Genomic DNA, 17,370 nt, shown 5'->3' on the forward strand with positions numbered 1-17,370 from the left:
CATTCAGCATCCAGAACTGGAATTGTTCACTTTATTACTTAATATAAAATATACAAAGAACTTATTTTATTTCACCCAATTGCCAAAGAAACATTTCTCATATTGATGTAGTTTAACTTGATGTACTAAAGTAACAAAAAATGTAAATGACTAAAACTTAAAAATTAAAAAAAAAAAAAACTCAGTGATACTAAACTAACACTGTTCAGACAAAACTAGTCATTAACAGCACAGGTGGTGTTGCATTACTTATAACTGTCTCTGCATATTGAGCTGGGATAAAAGAAATGTACTGTATATAAACATCTGAAAAATTACATCTTTAAGAAAAATACTCAATAAGGCGTCATTTCAAATAAAATTAGTTTTTTATTTCTTTGTTTTGTTCAAGCCCTGTGCACCATTACAAATCCAATTTGGGTGTAAAAATCGATCTGCCACCAACTCCGCACATATCAATCAGAGGCTGAGCAGTTATTATTATTTTTTGCACTAGTTTCACTTCTATCATGTTTGCTCTCCCCCTCCTCTCGCTGTCTCTCTCTCTTCCGTTCTGTCTCTCTCAAAGGGACTGAGGCTTGAAGCTGTTTCCACCCACACACTTCAGCTCTGGCTTTCAGCTTGACATCAGATTTACATTGAGAATAAAAAGTGCACACACACATGCATGCTCTCACCCACACAGACACATACTTGTACACACCTATGTTGGGAGGAATATTAAAGTCCATTGTTGTCTGATAGAAATATGTCCTCCTATTCTGGAGATGCAGAACACAGGCATATTGTGTTTGATAACAGACGGTGCCTGTTTTAACTCCATCGAATTCCAACTTGTCATTTCTTGTCCATCCGACTGTGTTGTGACATATGTGTTCTCATGCGTGTTAGTCTGTGTTCCATCACTTCAGTGTTTCATCATGTTAGTCAAATGTAAGGTACTAGAAAATGTTGCCATGGCAACCAAATAAAGAGCCTGGATTTGGATCAAAAAAGACAGAGGGAGAAATTGAAATAAATGGATGTATCGAGCCCTCTTTACTTTGGATTTCAGTTTGCTGTAATTAAAAGGAATAGTGACCTCTGGCCTGCGATCAAGTTCAGTCCATTAAGTCCTGTGGTTCTTAAAGGGCGTTCGTAAGGGTGAACATTAATTCTTGTTTTTAATGCTCTATCCATCCCAGACGCATTGAAGTGAATTATAGTTTATTTCTGTACCATGTGACAATTCATTTTGGAAACTAGAGATTGATTTTAAGTAAATCTTTTGCTGAATCATTTGTTAAAACTGTCTTGCTCTGACATATTGTGCACAGTCACAGTATTTATATGTATTATATAGGTTCACACACACACATATATAGTACTTTTAGTATAATGTTAAGTTTAGTTTGTTATTTAAGCAATGAGGTAAGAGATGTTTTCCTATATTGTGAATATGGCTAATGAATATTGGACACTTCAGAAGACTTCAGAAGTGAGTGTATTCACAATATAGCAAATATACCATTGTTTCTTTTAAGGGCTGTTTTGTATGGTTACTACAAAAATACTATTATTTATTAATATTAGTAATGTAAGTTTTCAATAAAACATTATTTTACCAAGCTAAATCATTAAAGGGATAGTTCACCCAAAAATTTCTTGAACCCAATTTCTTGGTTCTGTGATAGTTCTGTCTTTTGTTATTGTAGTAATTTTAAGGAAGAAAGAATGGACAGGGTTTGAAAAACAATATTGCATTGATTCTGAATTCAACAGAGCAATCGTAACAAATCAGAACAAAGTTATACAATTCTTCAAAGTCTCGCAGTCGTCATGGAAACACATCTCTATAACACGCTGATTATTTCATCTGAAAAATTAATCAAAAAGCCTCTTTCATACAATGTGGGTGTGATATTTTTAAAAACTCCATTAACAATTCCGTGGGTTTTAGTGCTAGTGTACTTCTAAAAGTTGATAAAGTAGGTGTTTTTTAAAAGAAATTAATATTTTTATTCAGCAAGGACACATTAAATTGATCAAAAGTGAAAGTAAAGACTTCTATAATTTAAAAAAATAGTTATATTTCAAATAAAAACATTTTAAGCTTTCTTTTCATCCAAAAAAGTAGCCCAATTTCCACAAAAATATTTGGCAGTAACTGTTTTCAACAATCACAATAAGAAATGTTTCTTACATTTATTTATTTATTTTTTAAAGAATTGTTTAATTTTATTTAAAAAAAAAAAAGTATCCTTTTATTTAATGTATGAATGTGCTAACTTTGTTATGTCTCTTAAACCTAAGACAGAGTGTAATCTATGCTTTGTCTGTGATGTGGAATATAGGATACAAATATGGCCTCAGATGAATCAACATATAAAATATATTTGACTATAACTGACATATTACATAATAAGAACTGTGAAATCAGCTCAGTCAAGGCTGTGCATCAGGAGAGAGTACATCAGATCAGGAAAAGAGATTTTGAGATTTGAGGTCTGACGTTGAAGAGACGGAAAAACGCATGAGACTGAAAGTGCAGAGAATGGACTGGGAATGAATGTGAGAGGTGAGGAGAAGGAAAATGCTCTGATAAAAAAGAGAGAGGCAGAGAGATGGATAAATACACTGTTTGATTTATGTAAAAGAGTTGCGTGGGTGCAAGGCGAGAGAACTGTATGGCTATGTTTGTGTATGTGTGTGTGTGAGCTGTGAGCTTCAGAGATTGAGAGAGAGAGACAGACTGCATTGGCTGGAGAGACGGTGGGTATTTACACTCAGATTTATGGGAGGGTTATCATAGCAGCGAGCAGGAGAGATGGATGGTTTGATGGTGGAGGACTGCTTCTTTCAGACTCTTCCCCTCCCAGCACCTCTACGTTCATTAAACCGTCCATTCATTTGTTTCTGATGATCTTATTTTAATGACTTAACGTTCCTGAGCAATAGTCGTGTCTGCAGCTCTGCCAATGACTGCGCTTCTGTATCTGGTACTCACTCAAGGACGCCAGTCAATAAGCACTTTGTTTGCAAGTGCCTGTCTCTTGTGCCTGCAGTTAAGCTGTTTTATTTCTCATCGTTTTGCCATTTTCTTTACTGGTTGTGTAATTTTTATAGTCCAAAATTAACTTTTTGCCACTGCTGCCAAAAAGCAGTTTAATTGTGAACTTTTACTGGCTATAAATATTGCTTGCTAGTCATGAAATTGTATTGTACATAATTTTTGTTTTATTAATATATATTTAGATTTATTCGCATTATTTAAACATTTGGGGTCAGTATGTTTTTTCTTCTTTTCTTTCTTTTTTGAAGAAATTTCCTATTTTTTAGTTTTTATTTGGAGGGCATACTAAATTGATCAGAAGTAAAAGTAAAGATATGTACTGTATGTTACAAAAGATTTCTGTTTTCCTGTTTCTTAGATATATGCAGCGGCACAATGGTTTTCAACATTTATAAAAACTAGTGAAGGCATATTAGCATATGTAACCCTGGACCACAAAAAAAGTCTTAAGTTGCTGGGGTATCATTTTAGCAATAGCCAAAAAACATTGTATGGGTCAAAATTATTGTTTTTTCTTTTATGCCAAAAATCATTAGGATATTAAGTAAAGGTCATGTTCCATGAAGATATCCTGTAAATTTCCTACTGTAAATATATCAATACTTATTTTTTATTTAGTAATATGCATTGTTAAGAATTCATTTGGACAACTTTAAAGGCAATTTTCTCAGTGTTTTGATTTTTTTGCATGATTTTTTTTGCATGCAAATATTGCAAATATTGCAAATATTGTCCGATCCTAATAAACCATGCATCAAAGCTTATTTATTCAGCTTTCAGATGATGTATAAATCTCAATTTCGAAAAATTGACACTTAAGACTGGTTTTGTGATCCAGGGTCACATATTAGGATGATTTCTGAAGGATCATGTGACACTGAAGACTGGAGTAATGATGCTGAAAATTCAGCTTTGATTACAGGAATTAATTACATTTTAAAAATATAGTACAGTAGAAAAAAGTTATTTTAAATTGTAATATTATGTAACAATTTTGCTGTTCTTACTGTAGCATAGAAGTCTATACACACACACACACTATTCAAACATTTTTATTTATATTTATATCTACTTATAAAATTACATTAGCTATTTTGAACAGATGAACTTAAACATAAATTAAAACTCACTGTAAGTGACTGATTTGGAATAATAAAAAATATATAAAAATACTGTAAATAGCACACATATAAATAATCAATAAATAGTCCATATTTTAATGGATTGCATAATATTGTTAATTATTTTTGTATTGAATGAATTATGTTTATAGTTGCTGTGATTTCTTTTGCTTAATTGGCCATTTTAGATGGATTGATGTTTGTTGAAATGCATTATGGGATTGCCTTCATCACAACAGCCAAAAGAAGGTATCTTACCTTTTGGAACAGGCTTTGCATTGGGAAAGCTGCCTACATTGGCAGTCCACTTGGTTTTGGGACAGAGCCATAGTGTCACTCGCAGCATCATATACGAGATGAGCCAGAATCCGTCTCTTGGTGAAATGCAAACTGGCACAAAAACATAAAGAAAGTCACATTGATTATTTTGCTCATATTGTTGTTTTGGTGGCTTAATGCGACAAACATATGACAAAATATGGCTTCCTATGATAAATTTTAAACTTAAAAGTTGTTAAAATGAATGTGATTCATGACGGATTACATCAGCAGGTGTCAGTCTATAGTTCTTCATGTGTGATCTAAGATGTATTGGGTTACAAAATGGCTAGTAGCTGACAAATAACAGGTGTATTTATCAACCATGATTTATTTAATCCACATCTGAAAGTATAAAGCAAATATTGCTCGGATAGTCATGTTTACATGATGGCCATCCATCATTATGTAGAATAAAATAACTTTTTCCACTAATCCACTGATGTGAAGTCTTTATGTCATGTGAATGAACAACATTTAAACATGTTTGTCAAAAATACTATTTTTGTTAGATATTAAAAGTGGGGTAAAATCACTAAAATGCAAATTCACTATAATAAAATATATTTTCATTATTGGGAGATATATTCCTTTAATAAGCTTACAATGATATTTAGTATTATTTATATGATATTATAGTTTTTATTCATATTTTTAATAGGCTTTTACTTTTATATTTTTATTTTAGTTTAAATTTTAGTAATTTTGTTATGTGTTCTTTTCATTTTTATTTATTTTTTATATTTCTATTCACCTTTAATTTATTTTTATTTTAGTTTTAGTAATTTTAAAATGTGGTGATTACTAATTTTAGTAACTTCAAACTTTCTTTTAAATTGTTGCCAAGGCAACATTTCTCATTTTCATTTAAGTTTAAGTTCAAATGTTTAGTCTAATATTTTATTCTTTTTATTATTGTATTTTATTTTATTTCAATTAACACAAACTATTTTAAATCATTTTAGCTTTAGTTAACAATACACTATATGACACTATATGACTTTTAAAATCTAATCAAATTTCTAAAATCTGCTCAAATATTTATGTAAACATGATTGATATTCTCCGACTGGATGGACTTATAGTCTGAAGTAAAAAAAAAAAATCATACACTGACTGTTTAAAATCCCAAGACTGGCTCAGACTTTCTGCAACTAGCATTTATTAAACATCATTGTTTTCCAGCCTTTCGTTACATTATCTGCTGTTGGTTGTGATACTTTGCTCTGGCTCTCTCTTTCAGAACAAGCTCGGCTCCGGCGGAAAAGTATCGCCACCGGCAAGCAGCCAAGCATGGAGATCCCACCCACTGCCCCCCCACAACCTTTCCGACAATCCGTGAGTACCCCGCCGTTCCGTCCCGGATCCCTGTCTCCCTCCCTCTCCCTCTCGCTCCCGTTCGCACCTCTGCCCCTGTCGCCCTCTCTCTCGCCGTCTCCCTCCACCGGCCTGTCCTCTTCACAGTCACAAAGGAGAGTCAGCACCCCTCCGCTCCCCTGTTCCCTCCCGCTCTCCCCGACCATCTCTCTGACTCTCCCTCCCTCAGTCCCGCTCTCTCATTGGGCTGCTGGTGAGTGGAAGGTTGTGGGTTCTAATCCAGGGACTGGACCCAGAGTGGCGGCTCTGCCCTGTCTTGAGGTAGGTTATCTAACAGCCGAGCTCGGCTTGTGCTGTGGGTTCGAGTGGAGGTGTTAGACAAACAGTTAGTCACGCAGGAAGCAAACATGTTCATCTGTTCCCTAGCCAGTGATTGAGTCATTATGTCTGAGTTCATCAGATTTAACGGCCAATTTCTTTGCGATAAACTAGTGGAGACCTATTTGTCTGTTTAATAATAGGATGAATGGGAAGACTTTTTAGTGTCCTGGTTTAATTCAAGTGTGCAGGGATTTGAGCGGCATGGAAAAAGGGACAGTTCACCCCAAAAAAATACAATTCTGTCATCATTTGCTCACCCTCAAGTTGTTCCAAACCTGTATGAGTTTCGTTCTTCTGTTGAATGCAAGAGAAGATATTTGGAAGAATGCTGGTAACCAAATAGTTGACGGTAGCCATAGACTTCCATTTTATTTGACAGAATTTTCATTTTCAGGTGAACTGTCCTTTTAAAACTAAATAAAATGAAAATATTGAAAATGTAAAATTGTTGCCACAGACTCTGCCAAAAAATAATACAATATTGTTACTCTGTGATAAAATGAACATGAATACTTTTGTTAAGTGTCCCGGTTTAAATTAAATGCATTATATGAATGCATATATATATATATATGCATATATATTATATATATATATATATATAAATATATATATATATATATATATATATATATTATATATATATATACAACTGCCTATTTTAAAGAAATAGTGGTTAAACATTTTACTGCAAAAAAGAAAAAATAAATATTATGAAAATATATTATTTTCAAAGTTGTACTAAAACAAAGATTATTAGAGTATGTTTAACAAGAATTCTTTCTGCTCAGAAATTTCTGATTTACTTCAGTGTGTTACTAGTGGTTTCTCTGTATTTATTTGTGAATTCTGAGTGTTTATTTGCAATTTCTGAGTGAAAATTGTTATAAATTAAATACCACACCATTTGTTTTTTCTTTTCGGTGTAGTGAAAAATAAAAGCCATACAAATCAATTCAAACAATTGTTTGTTAGTAAAAAATGTAATTTCTAATTGCTGTATGGTTGCTTATTGGCCCTAGTCAATAGAGTCTGCGTCTAGATATGATTCGAGTCCCTTATTCAGTGTTAGTTCATGAGATTTTCACCTGTAAATAAATAAATAAATAAACAAACAAATAAGTTGTCCTATTACTTAGAAAGATAACACCACAGCTCTCTTAAACATGGCACATGAACTGAGGCATCATTCTTTTCTGTCACACAAATGCTGTAAATGCTAAGTAAAAATAAAAATAAAAAAATGCTTGTTGAAGTACGAGCATTAGTAATATTGATGCTTACATTAACAAACACTACTAAAAACTGTATTAACATAATATTTTGGCAGAAACTCTGGTTGCTGTGGTACACTGCAACACCATAACGTTTTTTACATACTTAATATTTTATTGGTAATCTGAACTTTTTTTAAAAGTAATAAATGCTATTAGAAAAGTGCATAAAGGCACTTTTTAAAGTCTATTTTTGATAAATTATTCTCACTTTCATAGAGAAAGAAGACCACGAAGAGTCTTAATATCAGTCCTTTCTGAAATTAATCGAAATTCTGCTTTAGAAACACACAGCTCATTTAGGACTGCAGAACTGACTAGATTTGCATTTCCTGAAGTTTTGGGTAGGTTTTAAGCTTTGGATCTGCATAAATGAAATGCTGCTTATATATATATATATATATATATATATATATATATATATATATATATATATATATATATATATTATATATATATATATATATATATATATATATATATATATATATAAGGTTGAATGAAAGTTTGAGTTGTGTGAGTAGTTTGGGCTGAATTTAAGTTCAGTGAGTTTAAAACTGAGGGTTAGTGGTTTAAAAAAATGGCCTCCTAGCCAGAACGTTTGAGGAATATCAATACACTGCTGCCTCGCAAAAACTATAAACATCACAGAGCAAATGAGTTTCACAGCTTCATCTGCTGTGTCTAAACATTCTTCTGTTGATGGGTTGTGTCTTTTCAGGTTGTATCTGAGATTGCACATCTTATGAAAGCATTACGAACACAGTGAGAGCCAACATTTTTTTTACTCTGTCATGGCGTGAACCTCTTTCCTGCTGTTGCCTGTCTGTTCTTACTGTAGGCGTCAGGAAATATTCATGAAGCAACACTTCCCACTATTGGTTGAGTGTGGATAGTACAACATTGCTGGAGTGTTTTGCCGCCAGCAAAGGAAAAGCATTTCAGTCAGTTGCACCACAATTTTACATCTGTTCATCTAATTAATGTTATAATTATGTATATTATTAATAAAATAAAATACATAAATATATTTAAATTAAAAATAATACATTTATAAAATAATTTGTTAACTTTATTAATTTTTTTAAAATATAATAATAAATATAAATAATTGGTAAGAAAGTAGTTATAATAGTTTTTATTATAATTTTTGTTATTAATAATAAAAGAAATATTATTTTAAAGCAATTTTAATATCTCTCTCTCTCTCTCTCTCTGTCTTCTCTCTCTCTCTCTCTCTCTATATATATATATATATATATATATACATATATATATATATAGAAATATTAAAACGCTTTAAAATAATATTTTTATTATTCATAATTAATATTTAATTAATAATAATTATAATAATAATAATAATTATTATTATTAATAATTTATAATTATTAATTAATAATGATTTATTTTTAAAATTATTATTATAATTAATTGCTCATTTCCATATAATTAGTAATTAATTTATATAAAAACTATATAAAACAAAAATATAAATACATATAAAACAGTTTTTTACACTTTAGTCTTTTATTATAATAATGCATAATTATTTGATACTATTTTATAAAATAATAGTAATAATATATATATATATATATATATATATATATATATATATATATATATATATTGAATAAACTTTAAAAACTGTTTTATACATTTTATATATTAAATGTATAAAACAGTTTTTAAAGTTTATTCAATTTTTAGTGTCTATTTAGTGTCTATTTTTTGTCATTATCACAAAGGCTTGGATAAAGATGAAGCATGTATTTTTTCAATGTTAAAATACTTTATATGTAAAGTATTCAACATAACTTCCTGCACACTGTATGTTTAATATGGTTAGTTTATAAAGCCATCATAAAGTGTAAAAAAAGAAAGAAAAAAAAAGAATACTGCTTGTTTTTACATTTTCAAGTATCTGACTATGCAATCCAAATAATCCTTTCCTTAGGTTTGTGTTCTGTGGTCATGCATATTAATTCTGATTCTGTTCTTTTCTCAGAGTTTTCTCAGTAGACGACTGAAAGGGTCCATTAAGCGGGCCAAGAGTCAGCCCAAACTGGACCGAACCAGCAGCTTCCGCCACATGATCCTCCCTCGTTTCCGCAGCGCCGACCAGGACCGGTACCGTCCAAACTCTTTCTCCCACAACAGCATGCTGTGTCATGATATTCCACGATATTCCTCACTGGTGCGGTGGCCAGGGGAACTCAATACACTGCAAATACAAAAAGCACCAGCAAATTAAGAAAACGTCTTCACCAGTTTGACAACACATGCTGCAAATACTCAAAATACAAAAACATGCTACAGATACTCACAACACAACCAAATACAGAAACATGCTGCAAATACGCACAATACAGAAAAACATCGCAAGTAGCAGAGACCACAACAGAACCCTTATGAAAATTAACTATGGTTTTACTACAAATTAACCATGGATTTGCTACACGGTAGTAACCATGTTTTTTTTTTTTTGGTGTATTGATTACCAAAGTTGTACAAATACCATGGTTAAACTATTGTCAGTGTAGCAAAACCATGATTAATTTATGGTTACCATGATTTAACTATAGTAGCCTTTCAGATGAGACATTGATAAGCATGTCTCAGCCAGGTTTGTCACTTGTTGTGGTTCCCTTAAATATTTCTGATGTGATCTGTGAGTATTTGCAGCATGTGTGTCAAACTGATGAAATTGTTTTCTTAATTTTTCTGTTTGCATGTGTATTTTCATTTGCAACGCATTGAGCTCTCTCAGCCACCGTACTTTGGTATGAATGAGTGAAGGGATAGATTCTTCAAAAAAAAAAAAAAAAAAAACTCATATGTGACCCTGCATCACGAAACCAGTCTTAAGCTGCTGGGGTGTATTTGTAGCAATAGCCAAAAATACATTGTATGGGTCAAAATTATTGATTTTTCTTTTATGCCAAAAATTATTAGGATATTAAGTAAAGATCATGTTTCATGAAGATATTTTGTAAATTTTCTACTGTAAATATATCAAAACTTAATTTTTGATTAGTAATATGCATTGCTAAGAACTTCATTTGGACAACTTCAAAGGCCATTTTCTCAGTATTTAGATTTTTTTGCACCCTCAGATTCCAGATTTTCAAATAGTTGTATCTCGACCAAATATTGTCCAAACCTAACAAACCATACATCAACAGAAAGCTTATTTATTCATATATTTATATATCCCTTGTGACTGGTTTTGTGGTCCAGGGTCACATATAGGTTTGGAACAAAATAAGGGTCAGTAAAAGTTGACAGAATGTTAATTATCCCTTTAAAGGGATAGTTCACTTAAAAATGTGCATGTGTTATTTTCTTTCTTGTGTGAAACACAAAATGAAATCCAAACTGCTCTTTTGCAGTGGTTTGTTGTGAATTATACTGTCAAACTCCAAAAAAGCATCAGAAAAGCATACAAATGACTAATTCAGTACATTATATGGTAGCTTTGTGTGAGAAACTATAGATAAATAAAATAATTAATGTCAGATTGGAATAAAATAGAGGTAGAAAATCATCATTTTTGGATGAACTGCTCCGTTAAACTCTAGTTTAACATCTCTCAATGTGGAACATCCTCTAGCTCCTTATTATCCTTCTTCAAGCATCCCGACAGGTGCTGAGGTGCTCTTGTCACGGTTTATTCATTCATTTATTCATGCTCAGAGCTCTAAGTTCACCCACGGTCAGCCTGAGTCTTCCAGAAAAAGGCAGGTCATGGTTTTTGAAGTTCTTTGCTCAGTTTGGACAGGGAAGTGCTCCACTGACGTTTGCTTTTCAAAGAGGATGTTTTCGCTGTGTTGTAGCTTTGAAATGAAGGCCGTGTTGCCGACCGTTTGGAGTAATTCAAACAGACAACTCCTCTTTGATATAATGGTTTGATTCAACCCTTAACTGGAATGCTAGTGAGCTGGATTGTGGTGTGATGCACAAATGGAGTCTAACAGCTTGAGTGACAGCATGGGGTCAGAATTTCAGTGCTGTGAACAGCGTCTCGTTGAAAGGCTGTGTTTCTTATGCTGTGTTTCATTTTAGGATGTAATTGTGTTATAATCGACCTGATCTAAAAGAGAACTGATAGTCAGGATGATTTAAATATGCCCCAAATTTGATATGCCAGCAATTATGCCTTGGAATTTTGTATAGAAACCTCACTTATCTTTTGGATTTGACTGACCACGTCCCAAAAGCTTGTTTGTGTAGATGTGAATGAGATACTTCATCCAAATTCTGTTCCAAACGACATTCCAAACACAAAATGAGGATCTTTGGAAAATGAAATACAAATTAAAGTTATTGGTGATTTATCCTGTCAGGCTGAATAAAAGATAAAAAAAAAAACATAAAAGTGAATTTTGTGCGAGGTCTGTGTGATGAATAGATGGAAGGAAGTCTTTGTTTGTCTCAGTTACTAAATACATGATAGCTTTCCAAGAAGAATAATCCCACTTTTTTCTTCCTCTAGATAAGTCTTTTTTTTTTTTTTTCAATGTAATTAGACTGCATTTTGGATGTTATTAAAATACAAAAAATAGGAAATGCATGAAAGATTTTAAATAAATATTCACTAAAAAGTCAAATGTTATCAAAATATACTGAAAATCCACAAATAGAAGTGTTATTTTATGTTCACCAAGGCTGTTTTTGTTTGATCAAAAATACAGTAAAACAGTAATATTGTGATATAATAAATATTACAAAATACAATGAATTGTACAGAAAATAATTGTTTATTACAGAAAATAATGGTACAATACAAGTCTTCAGTGTCACATGATCCTTCAGAAATCATTCTAATGTGCTGATTTGCTGCTCATGAAACATTTCTTATTATCATTGTTGAAAATAGTTATGCTGCTTAATATGTTTTGCACAAATCGTGCTACTTTTTATGATTCTTTGACAAATAGAAAGTTCAAAAGAACAACATTTATTTGAAATATTAATATTTTGTAACATTATAAATGTATGTCACTTTTGATCAATTTAATACATCTTTGCTGAATAAAAGTATCATCTTCCAATGAAGAATATTGCTTTTGAAAATTGGTGTGGTAAAAAAAAAAAAAAAAAAGGATTTTCTTGTAAAACATACTCAACTAATATTTTTATTTACAACTTTTATTCTTTTGTAAATTGTGTTTGTGTGTGTGTGTGTGTGTGTGTGTGTAAATATATATATAAATATACATTTTATTCATATAAATATTAGTGCTGTCAAATGATTAATCATGATTAATCGCATCCAAAATAAAAGTTTTTGTTTACATAATATATGTGTGTGTACTGTGTGTATTTATTATTTATTTTTAAATACACACACATACAGTATACATTTTGAAAATATTTACATGTATATATTTATATTAATATAATTTATATTATACATAAATCTAGTCAATATATAAACAGTTAATATATAAACATAACATATTTTTCTTAAATATATACATGCATGTGTGTATTTATATATACATTATAAATATACTCAGTACACACACATACTGTGTACTATGTAAACAAAATCTTTTATTTTAGATTCAATTAATCATGATTAATCATTTGACAGCACTAATAAATATATTTATAAAAATGTATATCAATTATATAATTCAGCAGACAATTGATATATAGTGCATAAGTTCATGAGACTACTTTTATCATAATTTTTTGGTGCTTTAATATCATTTTTGTAACTTGACAGCCCCTGCTTTCTTTGTATGGATAAAAGATCCTTGTTCATCCTGCTAAACATCTTCTTTTGTGTTCTTCAAAACAGAACAATCATTTATCTATCTCTGTCCTGTTGTCCTCTTGTAACTGCTGTGTCTCAGTCCTTCATTCTGTCTTTCTTTGTCTTCCTCCTTTCAGTTCCCACGGTTTACGTAACATTTTGATTTCCTCTGAGAAGTCTCTTGCTGTCTCTCTACTCGCACTGTCTCTCTGTCTCTCTCCCCCCACCTCCCTCCTCATCTCGCTCTATGATTTCTTTCATTCTGACTCACTCCTTTGGGTCTATTTTTATTCCTTCCATCTCTTTCTCTCTCTCTCCCACACTGTATGTACTTAATGCTGTGAGGCTGAATGTATACATATACAGTGAGTCTCAGAAGACGCAGGGGAAGCGATACATCACTAGTAGGGATCTAACATTTTATCATACTTTTTCTCTTGATCTTTATATAATTGTTCTCGATAAGCTTGGCAATCTTCTCTTCGGCTCTTTCAAGGTTTTGTGGCTGTAAACTGTGAAGTGAGTGTGTGTGTGGGGGGGGGGTGTATGTTGTTATGCAGCGTAAATGTTCTCATATTTGTACTGAGACTGATTAGAAACAGTCTGCATGTATGCAAGTAAAACTTTTAATAACATATTAAGGGGTGAATTCACTAATCTACTGTATACACTAAACACCATGTTTGTGCATGTTATTTTTTGCTAATTAACCACAATTCAGTTTAACCACTGAAATCAAATCCACTTTGATTATTTTATCATTACCAGTCTTTTCAGCACAAACACTTGTTTGTTTTTTAATTTAATTTAATTTAATTTTACATTTTTTGAAAATTAGATTCATTTTAAATGATTTTAGTACTTTATTTCAAGAAAAAGGTTTATATATATATATATATATATATATATATATATATATTATATATATATATATATATATATATATATATATATATATATATATATATTATTATTATTATTATTATTATTATTATTATTATTACTGTTATTTTTTTTTAATTTAATTTAATTTAATTTAATTTAATTTAATTTAATTTTACACTATACTTCAACCTATGGAAAGCACATATAAACAGAATTTTATATAACACTTAGTTTGTGCATGATATTTCAGTGCAAAATCTTACATCATGTTTGCTAATTACCCACAAGCCAGTGACAATTGGGCTTATTTTAAATGAGTTTAGTACTTTATTCCCACCTATGGAAAGAAATCAGAAATAGAATTTCATTGAAATGAAATGATTGTGAACATTTTTTTATTAATAGATGTAATATTTTTTTCATATGTCTGAATTCACAGAATGTGTTTCAGCATTTCCAAGAAACTATACACTAAACACTACACTATTGATTCTTTGTAAATTCTCTCCAAATGTTAAATTTCTCATGATTTATCTCATGATTAATGATAGAGGCTGATGTTGTTCTCCATAAATCACAGAGAAAGAACTTCCGGGGAAAGTCGACTTGTGTAATATCAAATGAAATACTGATCTCGTCTTGTCGGTGTGTGATGTAAGCTGAACCTGTGAGCGTCTTCTCTCTCAGACCTGCTGTTCTTGCTCCCTCACAGGACTCGTCTGATGCAGAGCTTCAAAGAATCACACTCCCATGAGTCTTTGCTGTCTCCCAGCAGCGCAGCCGAGGCCTTGGATCTGACACTTGATGAAGATGCGGTCATCAAGCCTGTTCACTCCAGTATACTCGGACAGGAGTACTGTTTTGAGGTGATCTAGAGCAAACTATGTACTTCAGATTCATAACTTGCATGATCCTTGCAGAATCTACCTGATGTTTATTAATTAAACATTTTCTATCTATCTATCTATCTATCTATCTATCTATCTATCTATCTATCTATCTATCTATCTATCTATCTATCTATCTATCTATCTATCTATCTATCTATCTATCTATCTATCTATCTATCTATCTATCTATCTATCTATCTATCTATCTATCATCTATCTATCTATCTATCTATCTATCTATCTATCTATCTATCTATCTGTCTATGAAATGAAGAACAGCAATGAAATCTGTTCCATCAGTTTCACTTGGTGCCACTATTGACACAGAAATCACACATTTCATCTTAAATCATCAAATGCGTGACTTTATTAACTCCAGTGCTCTGTGGAATTTTGTCGCTCTGTCTCATCATTAAAATTTTGCTGATGTGAAACTCATTATTCCTTTACTTAGGTGATAACTGCTTCTGGAACAAAGTGTTTTGCCTGTCGGTCGGCTGCGGAGCGAGACAAATGGATAGAGAATCTGCAGAGAGCTATCAAACCAAACAAAGTGAGTGTAAAGAAGAGCTGTCTAGTTCTCTTTCCTCTCCTTCCATGACCGCATCAGTCTACTTCAGTAACAACCCCTCCTGTCATTTCCATCTCTGCACTCATTTCACCCTCTACTAGTACTTGTAGGATTCCTGAATGAACTTGAAACAGCTTCCATGTGCTGTCCTGCCTTATAATGAAACAAATGCTTTCTTTTTTAAGTCTGGTATACTTATATGTATCCCAAAGGCTGATGCAGAATGCTGGATTCACCTGCAGATGTCTGTTGGCTGTGTTTGTCATGAGGGTTTTGAATGGGGCTTTAAAAAGAGAGCGGTGTGGATTGACTCGTCCAGATGTTCAGGCAGCGGGAGTTTGGGCTGAATCGTGTTGTGTGGAGAACATGGGCACAGGCATCCAAAAATGATCAGCCCGCTCAGTCTTGCAACAGATGCGTTGTCAATATTACAATAAACGAGGACAGACCAAGGGTGTTCATTAGTTTGGTTTATTAGCTGATTAGTTGAAGAAGTTTCTGAAGTGCTAGAAAAAGCCACAGATGTGCATCACTGATTAGTCCACAGCAAACCACTGAAGCACTCAATGACAAAAAAGCATGATTTGAACATATGTTACCATGATAATATAATGTTTTTGGACATGTACCATAGGAATAAAGCCTTTTTTGTTGTTGTTGTTTTTTTCTTTCTTAGTTTTACCATAGTTTCTTTGAGGTAGTCACAGATGGAGTCACAATCTGTTCACTGACCGTCAAAACAAAGTACAACTGGAAAGCTCTAATCAGAATTAATACATAACTTTTGGGATTGAGGTTGCACAGGTTTTTACCAGTCCAACAGAAAACAAAAACTGTGTTTGCAATGTCAAAGTACAATGTGAGCTTTGTGTGCATGTGTGAAATCATCACCATGTGTTCTCTAATATTTTGAAAGATCGTGCTCAGTAACAATTAAATATCCACAATACTTTACTGTATACAATACTGTATACATTTTATTTATTAAATATTTTAACAATATTATTCTTATTCTTATTATTATTATAAGTATATTAATAATAAATGTAGTATTAATATAAATATATTAATATTATTAATATGAAGTTACTTTAATAATAATAATAATAATGATAATAATTGCTATTTATTATTTTAGATAATAAAACATTATTATTATTAATAATAAAATATATAAGAATTTCAGATCATATATAAATATAAATATTGTAAATATAAATATATTAATAATAAATCAAATCAAATTACCTGCACTGTCACATGTACATTTATACATTTTGTTATATTTATTTATAATAAATATATTAATGTCATATCTATTAACAATACCAATTATGACTATTATTATTATTATTATTATTATAGGATTGACAGAAATGTAATGTATAAATATAAATGTATAAATATATTTATAAATATATTTATAAAACATGTTATTCATAAAATAATAATTATTATTATTATTGCCTTTTATTACTTTAGGATAGACATAAATTCAGATCATATATAAATATAATAAATCTAAATATATTAATAATAATGATTTGTAAATATACATATATAAACAAAATTTACTTTATATTAATAATGATAATAATGATTATTATCGTAGCAGTAATTGAGTTTAATTGCTATCTATTGTTTTCGAATGTACAGTTGTTGTTTTTTTTCATGACATGTTATCTTCACATTATTTTTTAATAAAAGGACTGGAGCTTTGGAAAGCTGTTTTTCAGGGTATATTTAGTGGCTCTGTGATTGTCAGTAGAAAGTGACATTTTGATGGTTCTAATG

The 17,370-nt window shown here is 31.3% G+C and overlaps 1 protein-coding gene across 1 annotated transcript in view; it reads left to right on the forward strand.

Moving 5' to 3' along the window:
- The window catches only part of syngap1b (synaptic Ras GTPase activating protein 1b), a 110,289-nt gene that overhangs the window by 58,766 nt on the left and 34,153 nt on the right, over window positions 1-17,370 (forward strand). Inside the window, 4 exon segments of the mRNA XM_042773145.1 lie at window positions 5,735-5,829; window positions 9,475-9,596; window positions 14,828-14,981; window positions 15,460-15,558. Of these exon segments, the coding sequence (XP_042629079.1) occupies window positions 5,735-5,829; window positions 9,475-9,596; window positions 14,828-14,981; window positions 15,460-15,558 (470 nt within the window).

The sequence above is a fragment of the Cyprinus carpio genome, chromosome A16, assembly GCF_018340385.1.
Source record: "Cyprinus carpio isolate SPL01 chromosome A16, ASM1834038v1, whole genome shotgun sequence".
NCBI lineage: Eukaryota > Metazoa > Chordata > Actinopteri > Cypriniformes > Cyprinidae > Cyprinus > Cyprinus carpio.